At 44.1% G+C, this 16,805-nt stretch overlaps 1 protein-coding gene across 1 annotated transcript; it reads right to left on the minus strand.

Annotated features, from left to right (window-relative positions):
- Nucleotides 1–6,176: 6,176 nt before the first annotated feature.
- LOC103375444 (mitochondrial carnitine/acylcarnitine carrier protein CACL-like) lies at nucleotides 6,177–15,577 on the minus strand. The gene is made up of 4 exons (XM_008305736.1): nucleotides 15,163–15,577; nucleotides 11,556–11,599; nucleotides 11,232–11,315; nucleotides 6,177–9,585 (listed from the first exon to the last, which is right to left on the minus strand). The coding sequence occupies exons 1-4, from the start codon at nucleotides 15,188–15,190 to the stop codon at nucleotides 8,815–8,817; spliced, it is 927 nt and encodes a 308-aa protein (XP_008303958.1). The 5' UTR covers nucleotides 15,191–15,577; the 3' UTR covers nucleotides 6,177–8,814.
- Between the last annotated feature and the right edge of the window lie 1,228 nt (nucleotides 15,578–16,805).

Below are 16,805 nucleotides of genomic sequence, written 5' to 3' on the forward strand. Positions count from 1 at the left end.
CTGCAGGTATCGTCCACCATCTTTATTTCAGGCTGCAATGGAAAGATGGATTTTCTACTCGACGGTGAAAATTCAAAAGCAGTCTCAAGTGAGAGGAAATTACCGCAGCACAACGTTTTATTTCCAGAGAAATAAATAATGAAGAAAGGCTCTGGGAGGCTGCAGCCTTCACCGGAGCTGATTGATATTCCGTCCTCTCGTCGAGGTTGACAGCCGACTGTTTTTCAAAAGTCTTTTTTCTCTTTCTCGTCCGTCAAGAGAGACGACCTTCTGCCAGCAAACACAAACAGGAAGAAAGAAATGACTTTAAGGAGGACGTGAGTGGATCGAAGGCTCCCTGAGCAGACGTTACAGACGCTTAACAAGAGTTAACCCTTTCACACAGGAACATATTGATCAACTCAGGACTGTACAGAGTTCTTTTTTCAAAACCAGAACCAGGAGGCGGGATCCAAAACTCCCAGTGTGCTTCAGGAGAGACTTGAACATTTTACTGACTGCTCTCTCCAAGCTGTCGTATATTTCTGACCTTGGTATTAACTTTAGGGTCTTTGAGCAGATCTTTTATTTCTGTCCCAGGAGCTGAACACTAAAGGAACGCAGTCAGAGCCTTGAGTGATGATCTACGACCATCCAGAGCATCCAGAGCATCCAGAGCATCGGGCTGCCAAACACTCACCTGAGTGCCTGCAAGCAGCTCAACACAACTTCATTCAGTTTATCGCTGTTAAATGTACAAGATGTGGAAAATCCTCCAGGTGCTGCCTCCTGCACCGCGTGTTCATTTTTACACGTTTAAACACAAACACATCATGACTTTAAATAAAGCAGCGCGGTGATGCGATGCTCTGTTTGCTTCTTACTACAAAACAACAGAAACACTTCATTTCAACCAAATAAAAACTTCCATGAACAGAATCCTGCTTCCAGACGTCAGACGTTATGAGTTCTGCTGCCTGATGATGTTTATTTGTTAAGGACTAAAAATCCCCAAAATAAATAAATAAATGAATGAATGAATATAGGAACAACAACAACAACAACAACAACAATAATAATAATAATAGTAATAATAATAACGTAGGTGTTAAAACAACATGACATATTGCTGCCCGTCAGTCATCTCAGGAACACCAGAAGTGGTCCAGCAGGTGGAGATGCAGGTGACGTCGTCAACAGCAACAGAACGGATGCTGTGCGACTGCAGCAAAGTGTTTTCAGTGTTTTCTGTTCGCTGCTACTGTGTACTCGCATTTTGATGATTGGATTTTAAAGTCAGGTTTGTGCAATAAAAACCTCAGAGCCAAGAACACAGACGGACAGAGAGGTGAAGGTGCTGAGGTAGAAGAAGTTCTGACATCTATCAGTACGTTTAGGATGTTTTAAAATAGATGTAATTATAACTCAGATGATTGTTCTGATCACAGATGTAACGTGCTGATGTCACAACCTGCAGCCGTTAATTAAACTAAACAGTTAAAGTAGAAACACAACTCTGTAGAAATGCAGATAAACGACAATGAATTCACATGTTTACAGTGAAGCTACACATGCATCAGCATTAAAGTTCTTTAAGCACCAAAAGCATGTTATTGGATTAGATATTATTAAATGCTGGAGCTTGAAGGTGATTTAAGTTTTAATCTATAATATGACATCATAATTTATTTGCTGGCTGTATTTTGTCTTATTAAACTAAATCTGCAGAGTTCATTTGCACAAACAGATCAGTCCATCTCCACAAACCTCCATAAACCCACGTTTCCATCGTCTACCTGAGACAGCATCAGTGAGACTCAGAGATCTCTGCTGTCGTCTCCACTGAGTCACATCAGCTTCAGTCTGATCCAGTTCATCTCAAGCTAACAGCAAAATAACACGTTTTCTAAAAAACTACAAACATGGAGGAGAGATCTGAGTCTGCTAACGAGCTCGTCATGTGTGAAGCAGAAAAAGCTTTAAAGTGGAGCAAAAAGTATGTTTTCCTCTGAAATATAGTCGAGTGGAGGAAAATGCAGATACTCGAGTAAAGTGAAAGCAACTCAGAATTGCACTAAAGTACTCGAGTAAATGTAATTAGTTACTTTCTACCAGAGGGAACACGTCAAAAAGTTTTTAAAGCAGGTTTGTTATGTGTAATGATTAATTACAAAACCCACAGAATCCTGTTCTCGTGCCTTTTACATTCTTACAAACAACTCTGGAGCTTCTTTGTTCCTCCGATGGAACCTTCTGTCGCTCTGAAACAGGAAAACAAACAAACAAACACTTCAAGCTTAAATCACCCACAAAATAAAACAGCTTTTATTTCCCCCCAGCGTTCACACAGATCAGGGATGGAGATCTTTGCTGCAGCAGCACATCACAGACGAGACAACAGCTGGATCAGTTCACATGTGGCTGCACTTCCTGCTGCTGTCCAGCAGATGGCGCTCCAGCCGAGCCCTGCAGAACTTCAGAAGAATCTCTTTTTGTGATGATACTTGAGAACTATTTCTGCAAAGTGTTTACTTTCTTTTGTCTTAAAAGCTGCACCTATTGTTGGTTTTAACTTTTTAACTCTTCTCTCTATGACGGAGACATTTAAAGACAAAGAACTGAACCCTGCAAAGACCTCCTCCGTAGTTTCATCTCCTGTCATCTCGCGGTCACTAAAAGTGCATTTATAACCTGAGAGAGTTTAAACAGTTAAAGTATAGTTGTGTATGTTGCTGTTGAATCCTGCTTTGAGCTGAAACCAGCTTCTCATGGAGGTGAAGTCAAACTAAAGACAGAAAACTTCTCCCAGACGGATGATGAGCAGCGTGTTGTTGTTTTGTTTTCTTCTAATGATGAGCCTGAAACAGCCTCTCCAGCCAGAAAGCCTTTTCTGGACTTAAACACTTTGCAGCAGACTCTGAGCTCAGGTAGATGTTTCCTGGAGGATCTCACCGTCCACAACGGACCAGACAGAGACTAAACCTGAACCGTTATGTTTGGCAGCGTGAAGGCAGCGGATCACTGGATCATTCAGCCATGAAGAACAGATCGGTCTCACAAATAAACTAAAATGACGACCTGGCTGCTCCTTCTGGCACCATCAAACAATGATTAATGAGAGGAAGCTCTCCGTGTGCTTTGGCTCAAAGAACCAGGAGACTCATGAACCTGAGCAGCTTGCTCATAAACAGACAGACAGGTACGTTAGTCATACCTGTGCTGCCCTTTAACCTGGTGAACCCTGACTGCTGCTGCTGCTGCTGCTGCCTGGAACACACCTGGCTGAATGAATGAGCCAGATGGCTGCTAGAGTCCCCGTCTGTCTTCTGTTTATTGTGTTCATTGTGTTTATTGTGTTTATTGTGCACAAACAGTACGTCTGAAGTTGAAGGTAAACCTGTCTGGGAAGAAAAACGTGACCTTTTGAAGCAGTAACGCTGAGGATGAAACCATGTGAGATGCATGTTTCCAGCATGAGAGATGTGTGAAAGCTCATAAAACAAAGATACCTGCTGATGGAGTGAAGCAGCAGCTCAGAGTTCTGTTGCTGTGACAGATGACCAGAGCCACAACAAGCAGAAGGTAGAAGATGAAACCAAGATGTTTAGTTCTCCGGCTCCCCTTTCACCGAGGTCTCAGAGCCCAGAGAGCTGGTCAGAGCTCAGATCTTCTGGACATCAACAGACTCACAAATACTCAAACGTTGTCCCAACAACCAGCAGCCAGGAGCTCCTCTCAGCACTCTGAAAGATAACTGATGCCCACAAAGCAGCAGAAGGCTTTAGGAGGTGTGAGGCAGCGGTTTCCTCAGCTCCTAGCGTCACTGGGTCAGTCAGTATAACCTGCACATCCAAAAACCTGTTACAGCTAATGAAGAGTTTACCTTCAGACTAGGACTATTTTCCGAGCTGCAGGCCTTTATCGTGAGTACATTTTATAATTTGCACAGTTCTTCCAGTATTTCTGAATCTCAGAAGCACAGCAGGGCTGAGAAACGTCTGAGTTCTGTTCAAAGCAGCAGGTTAATCTCACATCCACCTGCCACAGCTTGAACATTAAAGTTTGCTCCTGCTTGAGAAAACAAGAAGTGCATGTTGGGTAACGTTCAGGCTCGTATGTGTGACGGTGGTTGGTCAGAACCAGCTCTGGACGATGGAAGGACCGTTCTGACCTCCGTCTGATACCAGCTGATCAGAACACGTTCTCACACTTCAACATGTAAAACTATAAACTGCAGGTTTGACCTGATGCATCATGTTTTATTGCTCTGATGGTTTTCAGCCCTTAAAGCAGATTGAGGCTCAGAAATGCTGGAAAAAGTCAATTAATTCAAAAGTGTGACAATAAACTGCAGGAATGAGGCGAGCTCACGCTGCTTTCTGACAGGAGTCACTTCACATCCAGCCGTGACCGTTCATACAACCCACGTACAACACATTAAATCAGGCAGTTTTTGAGTGAACGGTTCTGGTCCTGGGAGCAAACTGAAATAAACTGGGAGAAAATGTTGATTCCAAGTATTTCTTAGAATACAAAACGTGTCTGAAGTTCCCCCTAAAATACAGTTTTTCTCTCGTCCCAGCCTCCTGATGACCAAACTGAATCTCAAATAAAACAGTTAAAATACATTTTAAATTAATTTTCTTTTGTATTATTTTGTGAATAGACGTCTCCTGTAATTGTGGAAACATTTGTTTTAATCAACATAATATTGTAAATATTAATTATGAAAGAACCCGTGTCCCACACCACGTCACCTGACATGTTTAACGTAGAAGAAGAAGAAAACAGTGAGTCACATGACACAGTGGAAGTGACATCATCAGCTTCCCAGCAGCACGGCGAGAGCAAAGGTACGTCCTCTCTTCTATTTGTCATATTGGCGGCTTGATGGTCTCACTCTGCCTCATGCAACTCCTGGAAAAGAAAACCAGACTTCATGTTGACTACAGAAGACTTCAGGAGCCTCCATCGGACTCTGCGGCGCTGATCCGGCTCCACTCTGCACAAACACCGGCACAAAGACGACCTTCATGGAAAAGTCTGTCCTGCATCGGCACCACAAACAAACACCAGAACGAGCCTGATGCGCTGATCAAGATAAAACAGAAGGTTCTGGCTGCAATGAGCAAAGTCTGAAGAAACACAGTGCAGGTTTCATGAAGACCTCTCCAGCTGTTCAGTGGATCCGTGGTGCTTTGGGCTGCAGCTGGTGGCGTCGGGAACGTTTCACTACTGGAGGGAACAATGGAGTCCATTAAACAGCAGCGAGTTCTGGAAGCAAACATCAGAGCATCAGGACAAACACACCTCCAAACCCACTGACCTCAGGAGGCGCAGGCTGAAGGTTCTGGCCTCGCAGGACGGAGCAGAAAAGAACATCTGACAGAACCTGAAGCTTCTCGGAGGAAGAGCTGAGAGACTCTGAGCTGCTACTGAAAGTGTTGACAAGCTGCGATTAACAGACGTGTGAGGAACCCAGAGTCCTGCTGCTCACTTTACATTAGTTTAGAAATTAAAAAAGAAGAAAGTAATTTAGCTGAAGAAAAGTTTCATTTTTAAACGTTATTCATTTTGGAAATCAGCTGCTCTTCTCCGTTCACTTCAAGGATGTGTAGAAGAACATCTGATTTGTTCAGTTCTAACATGAAGACAACGCTGCACATATACACCAGCTCTCATGCTCCTCTGCATGAGTCAGAGTTCTTTATAACAGAACAGCAGAACATTGGAACCTCGTCTTGCTGGACTCGCCAAACATCAAATTCTAGTAATGTTTGGCTTCAAAAGTTCATCAACCAAAGACTGTATTTTATCAGAAACATGGATGCTCGTGTACACATGCTGACAGGAACTCTGCAGGAACCCAGCAGCAGGTTTGTAGAACAATTTGCATTTTTTCCCCATTTTCAAACAGCCAGTAACTCAAAGTTTGGCCTTTGTTGACCATTTGAACCTGCTGAGAACAACTTGGTGTCCTCAGTTAAGCTCTGAGCTGGACAGTCATTAGTTCTGCAGATATTTAACCCTAAATATGGTCTCCTAGCTAAGACTTCTTTTTTTATTATTCCAAAGAGAGGATTTCCCAGGTGTGGAAACTTGTGTAATTCTTAAAATCCTTAGTTTTTGGCCCCATTAACACATTCATGAAGATTTAACTAAATGTGAGACGTGTGAGAAGGAGAACAGAACCAAGAGCTGCTTGAGTTGTTTTTATTGACCCATCAGTACAGATCTGTCGCCACAAACAGGCTCCGCATGACACAAAAACATGTCGCCGGTAAAACTTCTCCAGCACAACGGCCAGCTCAAGCAGATTGAAAAAAAAACAAAAAAAACAAAACCAAACAAACAAAAAAAACAAAAAAAAGAGACTTTGAAAACTGGCTAAAGTCAGACATTCATGGAACCAAACTACGTAAATACTTTAGAATGAAAAATAGATGATATGTCTATAAATATACAGCATACGATACTGACCACTTCAAAAACAAGCTCACGTTATCACATCCTGTACATATTGCATCTTTCACGTCAGCTGGAGTAAATGTTCTCCGTCGGTGGCTTTCAGGTTGATCTAGTTCATATGACAGAGGTGGGATTTAAGTTAAACACTTTCATCGACCCTCTTCCCCCCACAGTCCTACAGCAGCACCACCTGGACGTCGTCCAAGTTCTCCAGCAGAACTGAACACTTTAAAAAGTTCTGAAACTTAAACACAATCCCCACAAATCATTCTGTCCTCCACCTCTTCTGAGTGTCGGACACACAACACCTGTGCAGGTGCGTTACATTCAACAAACTTCGGGTTTTAGTGCAGCTGCGACTTCCCGCTCAGCAGCATTTTCATAGATCACACACAAAATGACAGCAGCGCTTTGATTTATTACTGGTTTTAGGGCTTCAGACGGAGAAGCCTGGAGGGCAGCAGATCGTCTGCTGTGCTCACGTTTCAGTGCTCGATGACGGGAAATCACATTATCCTGATTCACAGCAACATTCAGGTTTAAATGCAAACAAGAAGTCTTGTGATGCTGAGCTCACACGCAGGAAGCAGACAGTCATCAACAACACGTTTACGCCACTGAGCTAGTAACAGAATAAAGAAGTCTAATGAAAGGCCCAGTCCAGTGGAGGTACCGTGTACCAGCTGCTCTCCAACACTGGTCAGAACAACGTGACCTTCAAACTCCACAGCAGGCACACAGCGCAAGCAAAAACCCAATCCTGTGCAATGAGCTCGTCACATTTAGCTCCTTTAACGAGTAGTTCAAGACTCCTCTCGAGCATTTGGATGCTGATTGTTTAACATGTTTAAACCGTTTCATTTGAATCAGTCGGCGTTTTCTCAAAACACCAGAAGATCCTCGTGCTTCTCAATACAAACGTGATTTCCTCGCAAACAGAATGCACTTCAGAGATGATCTCAAACTGCAGCAAATCGTCTTAGAGCGCCCCCCGAGGGACGCGTGCTGCTGCAGCAACATATTAATATGCTAAATACGCACGGAGTGAATGAAACGAGGACTGTCCTTAATACCGCTGGCCTCTCAATGTTCATCATCTGTAGAGCTTTCCAAGGTGCACTGAGCATGCATTCAGGACTCTGAACATCATGCACACATGTAAGGGACTGGCTGGTACTTGGTACCACGTCACATTTCTATAGAACCGGCCACAACAGGATCTAGTAAGTCCAAGACATGGAGCCGTGTTGCAGTTTGCAAGCCAACACGCTGTTCAGGCCGATCTGACCCACGATCCTCAAACGTCACGACGTCTCACACACGTAAAAACTAGCTTCAGACAGACGATGTCGCAATACAGGCTGACGTCTGATACGTGGGCGAGACGGTGGAAGCTGAAGGCGCTATAACTAACCACGCAGGGATATGTTTTTAAAAATCCATGACGTAAATACACAAAAATAAAACGAGATAAAACGTTGGGACACCGACGACGTTCCACTCCTGGACCTTCAATACAGTAGCAATAAAACTTCACATTGTTTGGTAGAACACAACACGCAGAACAAGACAATGAAACTAAACGCATCCGTAAGTCCTGACTCACACACACACACTTTTCATTCAAGCCCCCGAGGAGCCCTTCAGACCACCCGGGTTCTGTCGACAGAGGAGAGCGGCGACGACGACGAGTGCTTCAGTGATGATCAGATGACAGCTGCAGCGGTTTTTGGTTTGTAAGCAGACGGGAGCGATAAGCTGAGCGCACTTATCACGGCTACATTGGTTCTCTGTCGACTCTCCAGAGGAAACAGCTCAGGTACAAACGTGCGTTCTTTGACAACATAAAAGTACCGTATTATAAGGCAGGAAAAGGTTTCCAGTGTACATTTAAAAAAGAAAAACAAAAAGCATAAAATCTGTTGTATATACAGATGCAGGTAGACGCTGCACAGTTCCAGACGTTTGTAACAGATGGTTTCCAGTGACTCTGGACACTCAGCCACACCGACGGCTGTGTGGCTCAGCGACACGTCGACATCTTCCATCAGACCTTCCTCAGGATAAAAGCTGCTGCTCAGAGCCGTCACACATCTCATCAGAGGTAAATTCATCCCTTTTAAAAGTCTGCATCTTCAGGAGCAAACGAAACTTAAATTATTGCTAAAAATAAATATGTTTTTCCTTCTTTTTCCTTTTTGACATGAAAGTAAAAACGAGTGCTTGTATAAACCAGGTGATCTGACTCGAAGCTGGGAATGGCTGGTCTGCTGTGAAGCCGAGTCAGACACTAGTAACAGGTCCGTCTGTATCCTCGTCTCTCCGTGTTCTGGTAAAGTGCCCGGTCTGGGGGAGGCCTCGGCGCCGTCACAGGCTGGAGGGCTGGGCCTGCTGCTGGATCTGGGGGTGGTGGCTCGGCTGGGCCGGCTCGCAGTCATTGGGCCCCTCCTCCACCCCCCGGGCGTACAAGAGGACCAGGGTGACGGTGGCGAACGTGGCGGCGTTCACGGGGAAAGCTCGCAGCAGCGTGGAGGTGAGGCCTCGTGTGAACACCATGTAGCCCTCCCTCTGGACGCTCTGCCTCACGCAGTCAGCAATGCTGCTGTACTGGTTCACTCCACCAACCCCGTCTGCCTGGAGGCGTGATTTGATCACATCTACAGGATAGGTGGAGAGCCATGAGGCGATACCAGCCATGCCTCCGGCAAACAGCAGTTTGGGGATCATGTAGCGGTCGTCGGGCTCGCAGCCAAGGCTGCGCGTCAGCACATCATAAGCCAGGAAATAGACTCCGAAGCCAGGCGTCTCACGGATCAGCGTAGTAACCATGCCTCTGTTGACACCCCACACACCCTCCCGGTTGTAGATGCGTGCCAGGCAGTCCAAGGAGCTCTTATACATCTTCCTAGAAGACTTCTTCTCTCCTGTGCCCTGCATTTGCATGCGGGTCTTGGCCAGCTCCATGGGGCAGCAGATGACACACTGGATGGCACCAGCTGCTGCACCAGCCAGGAACTGGTTCGTGGGGGTGTCGTGTCCCAGCAGCCGCATGGTGTTTCCCTGGACACCAAACACTATGGCATTGATGAACGTTAGGCCCATCATGGGGGATCCAATGCCTTTATACAAACCAAACACCTGCAGCAAGAGTGAGAGAAACAGAATCAGCAGCGGCTCAGTGTCACGGCCCTCCAGCCCTCTGAAGCCCAAAACCATCCAGCAGGTTGGAGCACAACATAAAAAGATCACATTTTAAAGAAACACAGCAAAATTACTGTTTTCAGTTCACATGTCCACTTCAAAGATTTGCCAAAAGAAACAAGAAATCTGCAGTCATTGATGAAACCAGGAAACCTTCAGTGTCTCTGCTGCAACCAGCAGTCATGTGACTAAAATCCAAGGACTTTCTGGCCAAACTGGGCTGAACCGCAGGTTGTGTTTCTACAGAGCAGACAGGAGTGTATGTATACAACTAAAAACACAGCCTACACATACCTGTAGCAGGTAGAGGACCAGGACTGGAACACTTGTGGACACTCAGAATAATGTTGGACATGTTGACTCCATCTTTTATTTATTTTTTTCAATTCTTGTGAAATAAATGATCAAAAAAACTACACGTTTAGGTTTTGTTAGTTTCAAATCATCCTTTATGGCGTTCTAACTGTGTCATAGGGTTCAGAGTGTAACACACAAACCTTCAGCATCTCACTCCACCTGTCAGAACCTTCATATTAGATCACCTGGTCACATAGTCACACAACTTTAAATACAGACTCACTGCTGTTCAGTTGTCAGCATATTCATGGTTTTTGTCCTTCTTACAGACTTAACCTGGTCTTTCTTATAATTTAAAGCACCGGTTACCAGAACACAGTGTTTCTAGAACAACCAGCGGTCTATAAATACAAACCAGAAGTGTCGCCCCCCACTGAAGGTGCCCCATCCTGTCACAAGACCCCGAGCGTCTCACATCACTATCGGGTCACTTTACCCTCGCTGACTTCTAGCTGAACATCACAACAGCTATCTGGGTCCGGCAATAAAAGCCGGACCTTGTTAAAGATAGACCTGTTAAACGCCGGCGCTGCATGGTGAGCAGCAGCCGCCTTCCTACAGCAAGACAGTCTCACACCTCAGCAGCCAGACTGGATATGGTTTATATAAACGGTTTAATTCTTCAAAATCAAATAAACATCCAGACATTTCAGAGTCTTCACCACCATTCATGTGTTGATCATTACAGAACCCTACATTTAATTCTGACTGGTCATAACGACAGTTTAAGATCCACATTGTCCATGTAATGCATTTTAAATGAAGCTTGAGCGAGTCCGAGTGATGCAGATGTGTAGCTCTGACTCTGAGTGACGCTGCAGGTATCTGTGGCTACGTCAGAAGCTTTGACATGTAAAACGTGACCTGCTTAGCAAACATATCATGGCGCTGCAACCCTCTGAACCATTTTGTCACAGAGGATGAGGACAAAATTCAATTAAATTTTAACCACTAATTAACAAAGCTCTTGTTCTCCACAAACACCTCACTAATGAGTTCTTTGTCTTTTTCCACATTTGCGAACATCTTCTGCACCACAGGGCTGAGCCGGACCAATACATGAGCCGTCATACAAGACAGATCCTACCAGTCAGAATGACCGCTGACATATTCAGCACTAACATAGTGACTAGTCCAGACTAAACTAGAGTCCTCTCACTGGGGTCGGTCGGTATGACTGCATGTCTGTATGAGCATTATATCTGTGAGGTGACGGACTCACATACCGACTCCTGTCGTATGATGGACTGGAAGCAGTGGAAGGTCCCACGGTACAGAGGCTTGTCCACACTCTGAACCTGCAGTCGCACCTGGAAGAGAAGATACTGATCATTTAAACCCGAGAAAACTGAAGAAAAGTTCAAAGCAATGTTCAAGTCCGGGAGCTGCACCGATGATTAGAAACAGAAAGCAGGAAGTACTGATGAGGATTCTTGAAACAGTGACGTACTGAGATTTTAGTACAAAACACATTATAAAAGATGCCACTTTAGATTTTTTTTCCACTAAACTGTGCACTGAATGACTGACAAAGTCTGTAAAGGACTCACCTTGACTGTGTCAAATGGGTGTCCAACCAAGACTCCAGCAGCACCTGGAAAACAAGGAACCAGCAATGAGAATTAGGCATTTTATTCTAATCTTACCTCCATTACTGGTGCCTTATAAAACTGTTTGTTTAACCCTTCAAATCATACGAAGGACTAATGCATCAAAGGTGTGGTATAGCTTACTGTATATTCATACAGCTTGGCCACATTACACACACTCAGTTTTGCCCCAAGAGCACCGTGTGAACTCTGAACATTAGCCTCACAGAGTCCTGCACACATGCCACTTCTTCTTCAAACTGGAGTTCACATATTTCCCATCGTTTTAAGCCATCTGCATCCATCTCCAGCAGATCTGAAGAGTCCCCGAGGGCCAAATCTCTTGCTGCGGTTGTGTAATTGTAGAGAGCGCCTGCTGCCATCTCCTCCAGGGTACCACGGAATCATCCGGAGCCAACTCGCTGCGCATCAACACCCTCTAAAACTTTCTTTAGCACGTCTTTGAATGTTACGTAAGCTGCACATGCTCGTGTTTTGATGCCAATTTGGGCTTCTCACCTGAGTCTGTGTTGAAAACTGTGAGCTGATAATAGCTCCCACAGTGCAGAAGTTCTCATGAAGGAATGCAGCGCTCACAGAATCACCTTCACAGAGAGACTCAGAGCTTTCCTGTCTGTCCTCTCAGGCCATACGATGGGCAGCATTGGGCAGCCGTGCCAATGTGTTTATTCTCAGACATTCTGCCTCAACATTTACTCATGATAATTTCATTTTTAACATTTGCTGGATCACCCCCAAAATACACTCTTGCACCATCAGGTCTAGTACCAGTACCAGTACCAGTACCATCTAGTACCAGTAAGTGGGCATTTTATGGATTTTCATTAAACATCCACGATAAATAACAAACCAACAGAGATTATATTAAAGTGTGCACACAAGACAAAGGAGTGTATTCATATCTTTCACTCCAAGAGCAGGGCTTCTCCTGCACAGAAGGATCTTTGGAGGCCTTCCAGAGAGGTGTACGCTCACAAGAGTCAAACAATAATCATCCAGAGTTTGACCAGCTTTGCTAGCTGAGGTTTCATCATTTCTAGCGTAATATACATTTTTGTTCATCGTACGGTAAAAGATAGCAGGCAAAGGTACACGTCTGTGTCAAATAACGGGCTTGTTTCTTTGACTGCACATGGCTCCATCATGTGTCATGGTGTGCACAGTCACTTCATTCTGGGCCAGGAAACACCAGCACGAGATGATTAACATCTGTACGTTAAGTAACTCTAAAGCAGAGTGGGTTAATTTAATCACTACTTTGATCAATCCTTCAGTTGCGAATAAGTCAAAATTAATGACAAATGTGATTACAAGTTTGCCAACAAATGGCTGTCGTGTGTGTTTTGGGGTTTATGGTCTGGCTCTTGATCATGGTGTTCATTATTCCAGATGTCAGTTAAAGAATCTCACTGCTTTGGGGTCTAACAGCGTCAACAGGCCCAGTGTAGTGATATCAATGAAGAAAATGTCGTTAAAAAAAAAAGAACAGACTTGACTCATCTGTGTCCCCACAGTAAACAAACACAGCCAGCTAATCCTACATAAGCACCTGCTCTGTCACCTGACCCAATTGTAAAAAGAGCCTATCGGAGGAGAGTCCGGCTGTAAGCCAGGAAAAGACACAATGACGGGCGGTCATTGACCTCAGAGCGCCGGTGATCTGAGAGGAGGAAAAACAAGCAGAGGACGGTGTTGCATCACAGCTTCGGGAAGTGCGTGCATCAGTCTTTTTATGTGTGTGGCCATGTGTGTTCACTGCAAGCTGGAGTTTTGAGCTAAATGCAAACTAGGGCATTCCTAAAGTGTGACAGCCAGCTTCCCGTTAACTGTAGATGGTTCCCCGAAGTGGGAAGCCACATGGTCAGTCACTGTAAATAAAGAGAGCAGGGGATTGGTCTGTGAAGGGGTGTGTGCCGATTCGAGCCCTCTGTGTATGGAGCGTGGGGAACCTTTAGGCTGCCAGGCCCTCCTGCAGCATGAGAGCCGGCTTTGCACTTGTGTTTGCATGCTTTCCATTCCTAGCAGGGTAAAGCAACACTGGGAGCATGCACAAGGTTGCAGCACTCCTGGTGAGCGAGCATTCCTCTGCAGAACACACACATTTCTTTCCTCCATAAACCTTTAAATCTTCAGTGATACTTTAAATTCTAGGTGCTAAGTTAATGCAATCACGTTATGTTGGCATAATAATCCAAACATTCTATAAAACAGGTCAGGGGAAAAGAATGATGTCATATTGTTTGGTCAGAGAGAAAAAAACTGTTTCAGGCACTTAAAACGATGAATTTGGCTTTAAAAGAACAAGACACTGCAGTTAGTTTCTCTTTCAGCAGTTAAGGGAAAAGTTAAGAGAAACTCAAACTACAATCTCCTTTTCTTTTTTTTAACTACTTGCTGAGAATGGGAGTTAGAAATTACAGTAAATGCCTTTCAAAAACCAACTCCAAACTTGAATTCATCAAAGCAAGAAAACTGCACTGTTTTCACACCTAAACCACACTGGACCTGGTTCAAATCCAAACCAACCAGTAATATGACTGTGAAAGTCATCTGGTGCAAGTCCTGCATTAAAACTAACTGAAATTATTAAAAGCACTGAATGCAAACAACAAGTCCTCTGTGACTCATTCTCTTATATACACACAACACAATTTGATGCATGTAAGTAGAAGCAAGACTTCACTGTTTTACTTGGTTGATAATTGATTGATAAACTACTCATTTAAGCACTACAGGTTCAACACAACATCCAATTTGACCAGTGCTTCATTTGCTTTGTGTTCAAAAGTCTTAATTGACAAAGTCACTGAAGCCGTGAGATGAATGTAGGAGAGTAAAAACGCTCCACTTCCTCTGAGATACAGCTGAGTGGAGACCTGCAAAAAATAATCCATTAACCAGCTACATGTCAACCATTACATTAATCACACATTTATTTCCATAACTGATTGTCTTTGGAGAAACAAAATAGTCTGAATTCTGGTTTACACTGGTACAAAATCAGACATCTGCTGTCTTGGCCTTTGGGAAACACTGACTGACTTTTTTTTTTTCTTTTTTGAACCATTTTCTGGCATTTTATAGACCTAATAGCTAATGGACTGAGTGTAATCAGAAGAGGAACTGACTGACTGACAACCTCAGCGGACTGGAAGTTGCACTCAAGTTAGAGTTCCTCCAACTAGTTTCTTTATGACGATACTTGAGTAAATGTGCTGAGCAGCATTTCACCCTGTCTGCTGGTCACTGCTGTAAGTCCAGTTCCCCTTAACTTTCCCCTTAGCGGTGGCAGCGGAAGCGAACAGCAGCGTGGTGCAATCAGGTCAAAGGCGATCAGCGGTGTTTGGGATTTCCAGGATTGTGCCGTAAATACGAAACTGCGCTCGTCATCTCGTGACAGCGTTGCATCACATCATTAAAGGTCCTGGTGATGTTTGAGTTTTTCAATAATCTCAGATCTCAGCTAGACTGGGCTGTAAAGCCTCACATCCAGGGGAGTGTGTGACGGCTGCGCTGGTTTATCACATAACGAGTGAAGCTCACTTACCTCCGATGCATCCTGCAACGAAGTCCATCACCGCTCTGCACCGTCACCGAGCTCAGGGACTTTTATTATGTATCTGACGTTATTATCTAACGACACCAGAGGCTCCTGTAAACGTAGTTTTATTTTATTTTTTTTTAAAACCGTTTATTTCGTGGGTCACCGGGCAATAACCGCCTCTGGCTGTATAATCTACCGGACACTTTCCGTTAGCTTAAACGTTTGCTAGCACCGGCTAGCTGCTAACGCGTCCCGCTCTACGGTTTTGCTTTCTGACGGCTGTGTTTCTCTCTTGTCGGCTGTTCGGCTTCTTCTGTGGCCCGGTGACTCTCTCCTGCTGACCTACACGCTCTTCATGAACCGTCGCGGTGTTTACAGTCGGTGCCTCTCCGCCGCCTCTGTCATGGACGCTTGTTAATTCTGTGGAGAGCCAGCTGGCGTCACGGGAAGTATTGAGGAGGGGGCGGGTCTTATACCGGCCTCCGGAGCTTCTGTCCAATCAGAGAGCAGGGTTCACGCCGTCGCCCCGCTTCATACGTCATCTGCGTAATTTATCGGGCTTCCTTTTTTTGACAAACTTTATGAACAACACAGTAAAATGACAAAACAAAGAACAGAACAGGGAGTACTGGAGACAAGAAAGCTCACTCCGAGAACACAGCCTATGAAGAAATGTGTTATAACTTATACCTACAGACACGAATGGTCGACGTGAAGTAAAATAAGCGCCGCTAACATGCTAATATGCTTGCTCAAAGGGAATCTTTGCATTTGTTGTGTTTTCCATGTATAATTTGTAGTATATTAAACTTAAGTTTCAAATTAGTCACGCAATTTGAGAGTGTATACAATACGGTAACCTTAATATTTAAGTTAGTCAGGTTGATTCGTATATAATGTTGTAGGGTGTCTCATAAAAAACATTATATGACCTAACCTTAGTAAAATAAATGTATATAATATACAATACTGCAGAATCTTACTGTATTATTAGTCAGGAAAATGATCATGATAAATAATTCTGTAGAGTCTTAACCTTAATATTTAATGTAGTTAGGTACAGGTTGTCGAGTATTAACTTTTAAACTTTTGTACGGTCTTTAATTTTATGTTTGATTTTATCAGGGTTATGTGTATTTTTTTTTTATAATATTGCTGGGTCTTAAGCATAGTATTTAAATTAGTTCAGCTATGTATCCAACTGTGGGATCTTAACCTCAAGTCTGTATATAAAAATACTGCTGTAGGTTGTCAGCCTTACATTTTAAATCAGTCAGGCATATTTGTAGAACATATAACATTGGATGACCGTTTGTTGTTTTAAATGGGACATCAAAGAGACTTGACTTGACCTAAAAGTATGTTCTGGGTGTTTTCTTTTCGTTACAATGACACAAAATGTGTTTGTAAGCAATTTTTTTCATCATGGCTTGGAACAAACATACTGTTGTCCTTTACATTTTACCTCAAGGTGTACAGTACACACAGGAGACCTTCCGGCTACGCTCGGCTAAAGCCGGAGCTGTGTTCGGCTAAAGTCGGGCGGCGTTCGGGTAAAGTCGGAGGCAGTGTTTTGAGCCGACGCTGTGACGCGAAGCGCCACATGTCATGTAACAGCAACAGACTCAAGGTTACGGACCAGCAGC

This window comes from Stegastes partitus, unplaced genomic scaffold (assembly GCF_000690725.1).
Source record: "Stegastes partitus isolate 25-593 unplaced genomic scaffold, Stegastes_partitus-1.0.2 Scaffold2596, whole genome shotgun sequence".
NCBI classification, from domain to species: Eukaryota; Metazoa; Chordata; class Actinopteri; family Pomacentridae; genus Stegastes; species Stegastes partitus.

Excerpts from the sequence above, each read along its gene's own strand:
- LOC103375444 (XM_008305736.1), bottom strand. The coding sequence starts at position 15,190 with ATGGACTTCGTTGCAGGATGCATCGGAG. Across the intron at positions 11,316-11,555 it reads ACCCATTTGACACAGTCAAG|GTGCGACTGCAGGTTCAGAG; the intron begins GTGAGTCCTTTA and ends CTTCTCTTCCAG. Across the intron at positions 9,586-11,231 it reads CCATCATACGACAGGAGTCG|GTGTTTGGTTTGTATAAAGG; the intron begins GTATGTGAGTCC and ends CTCTTGCTGCAG.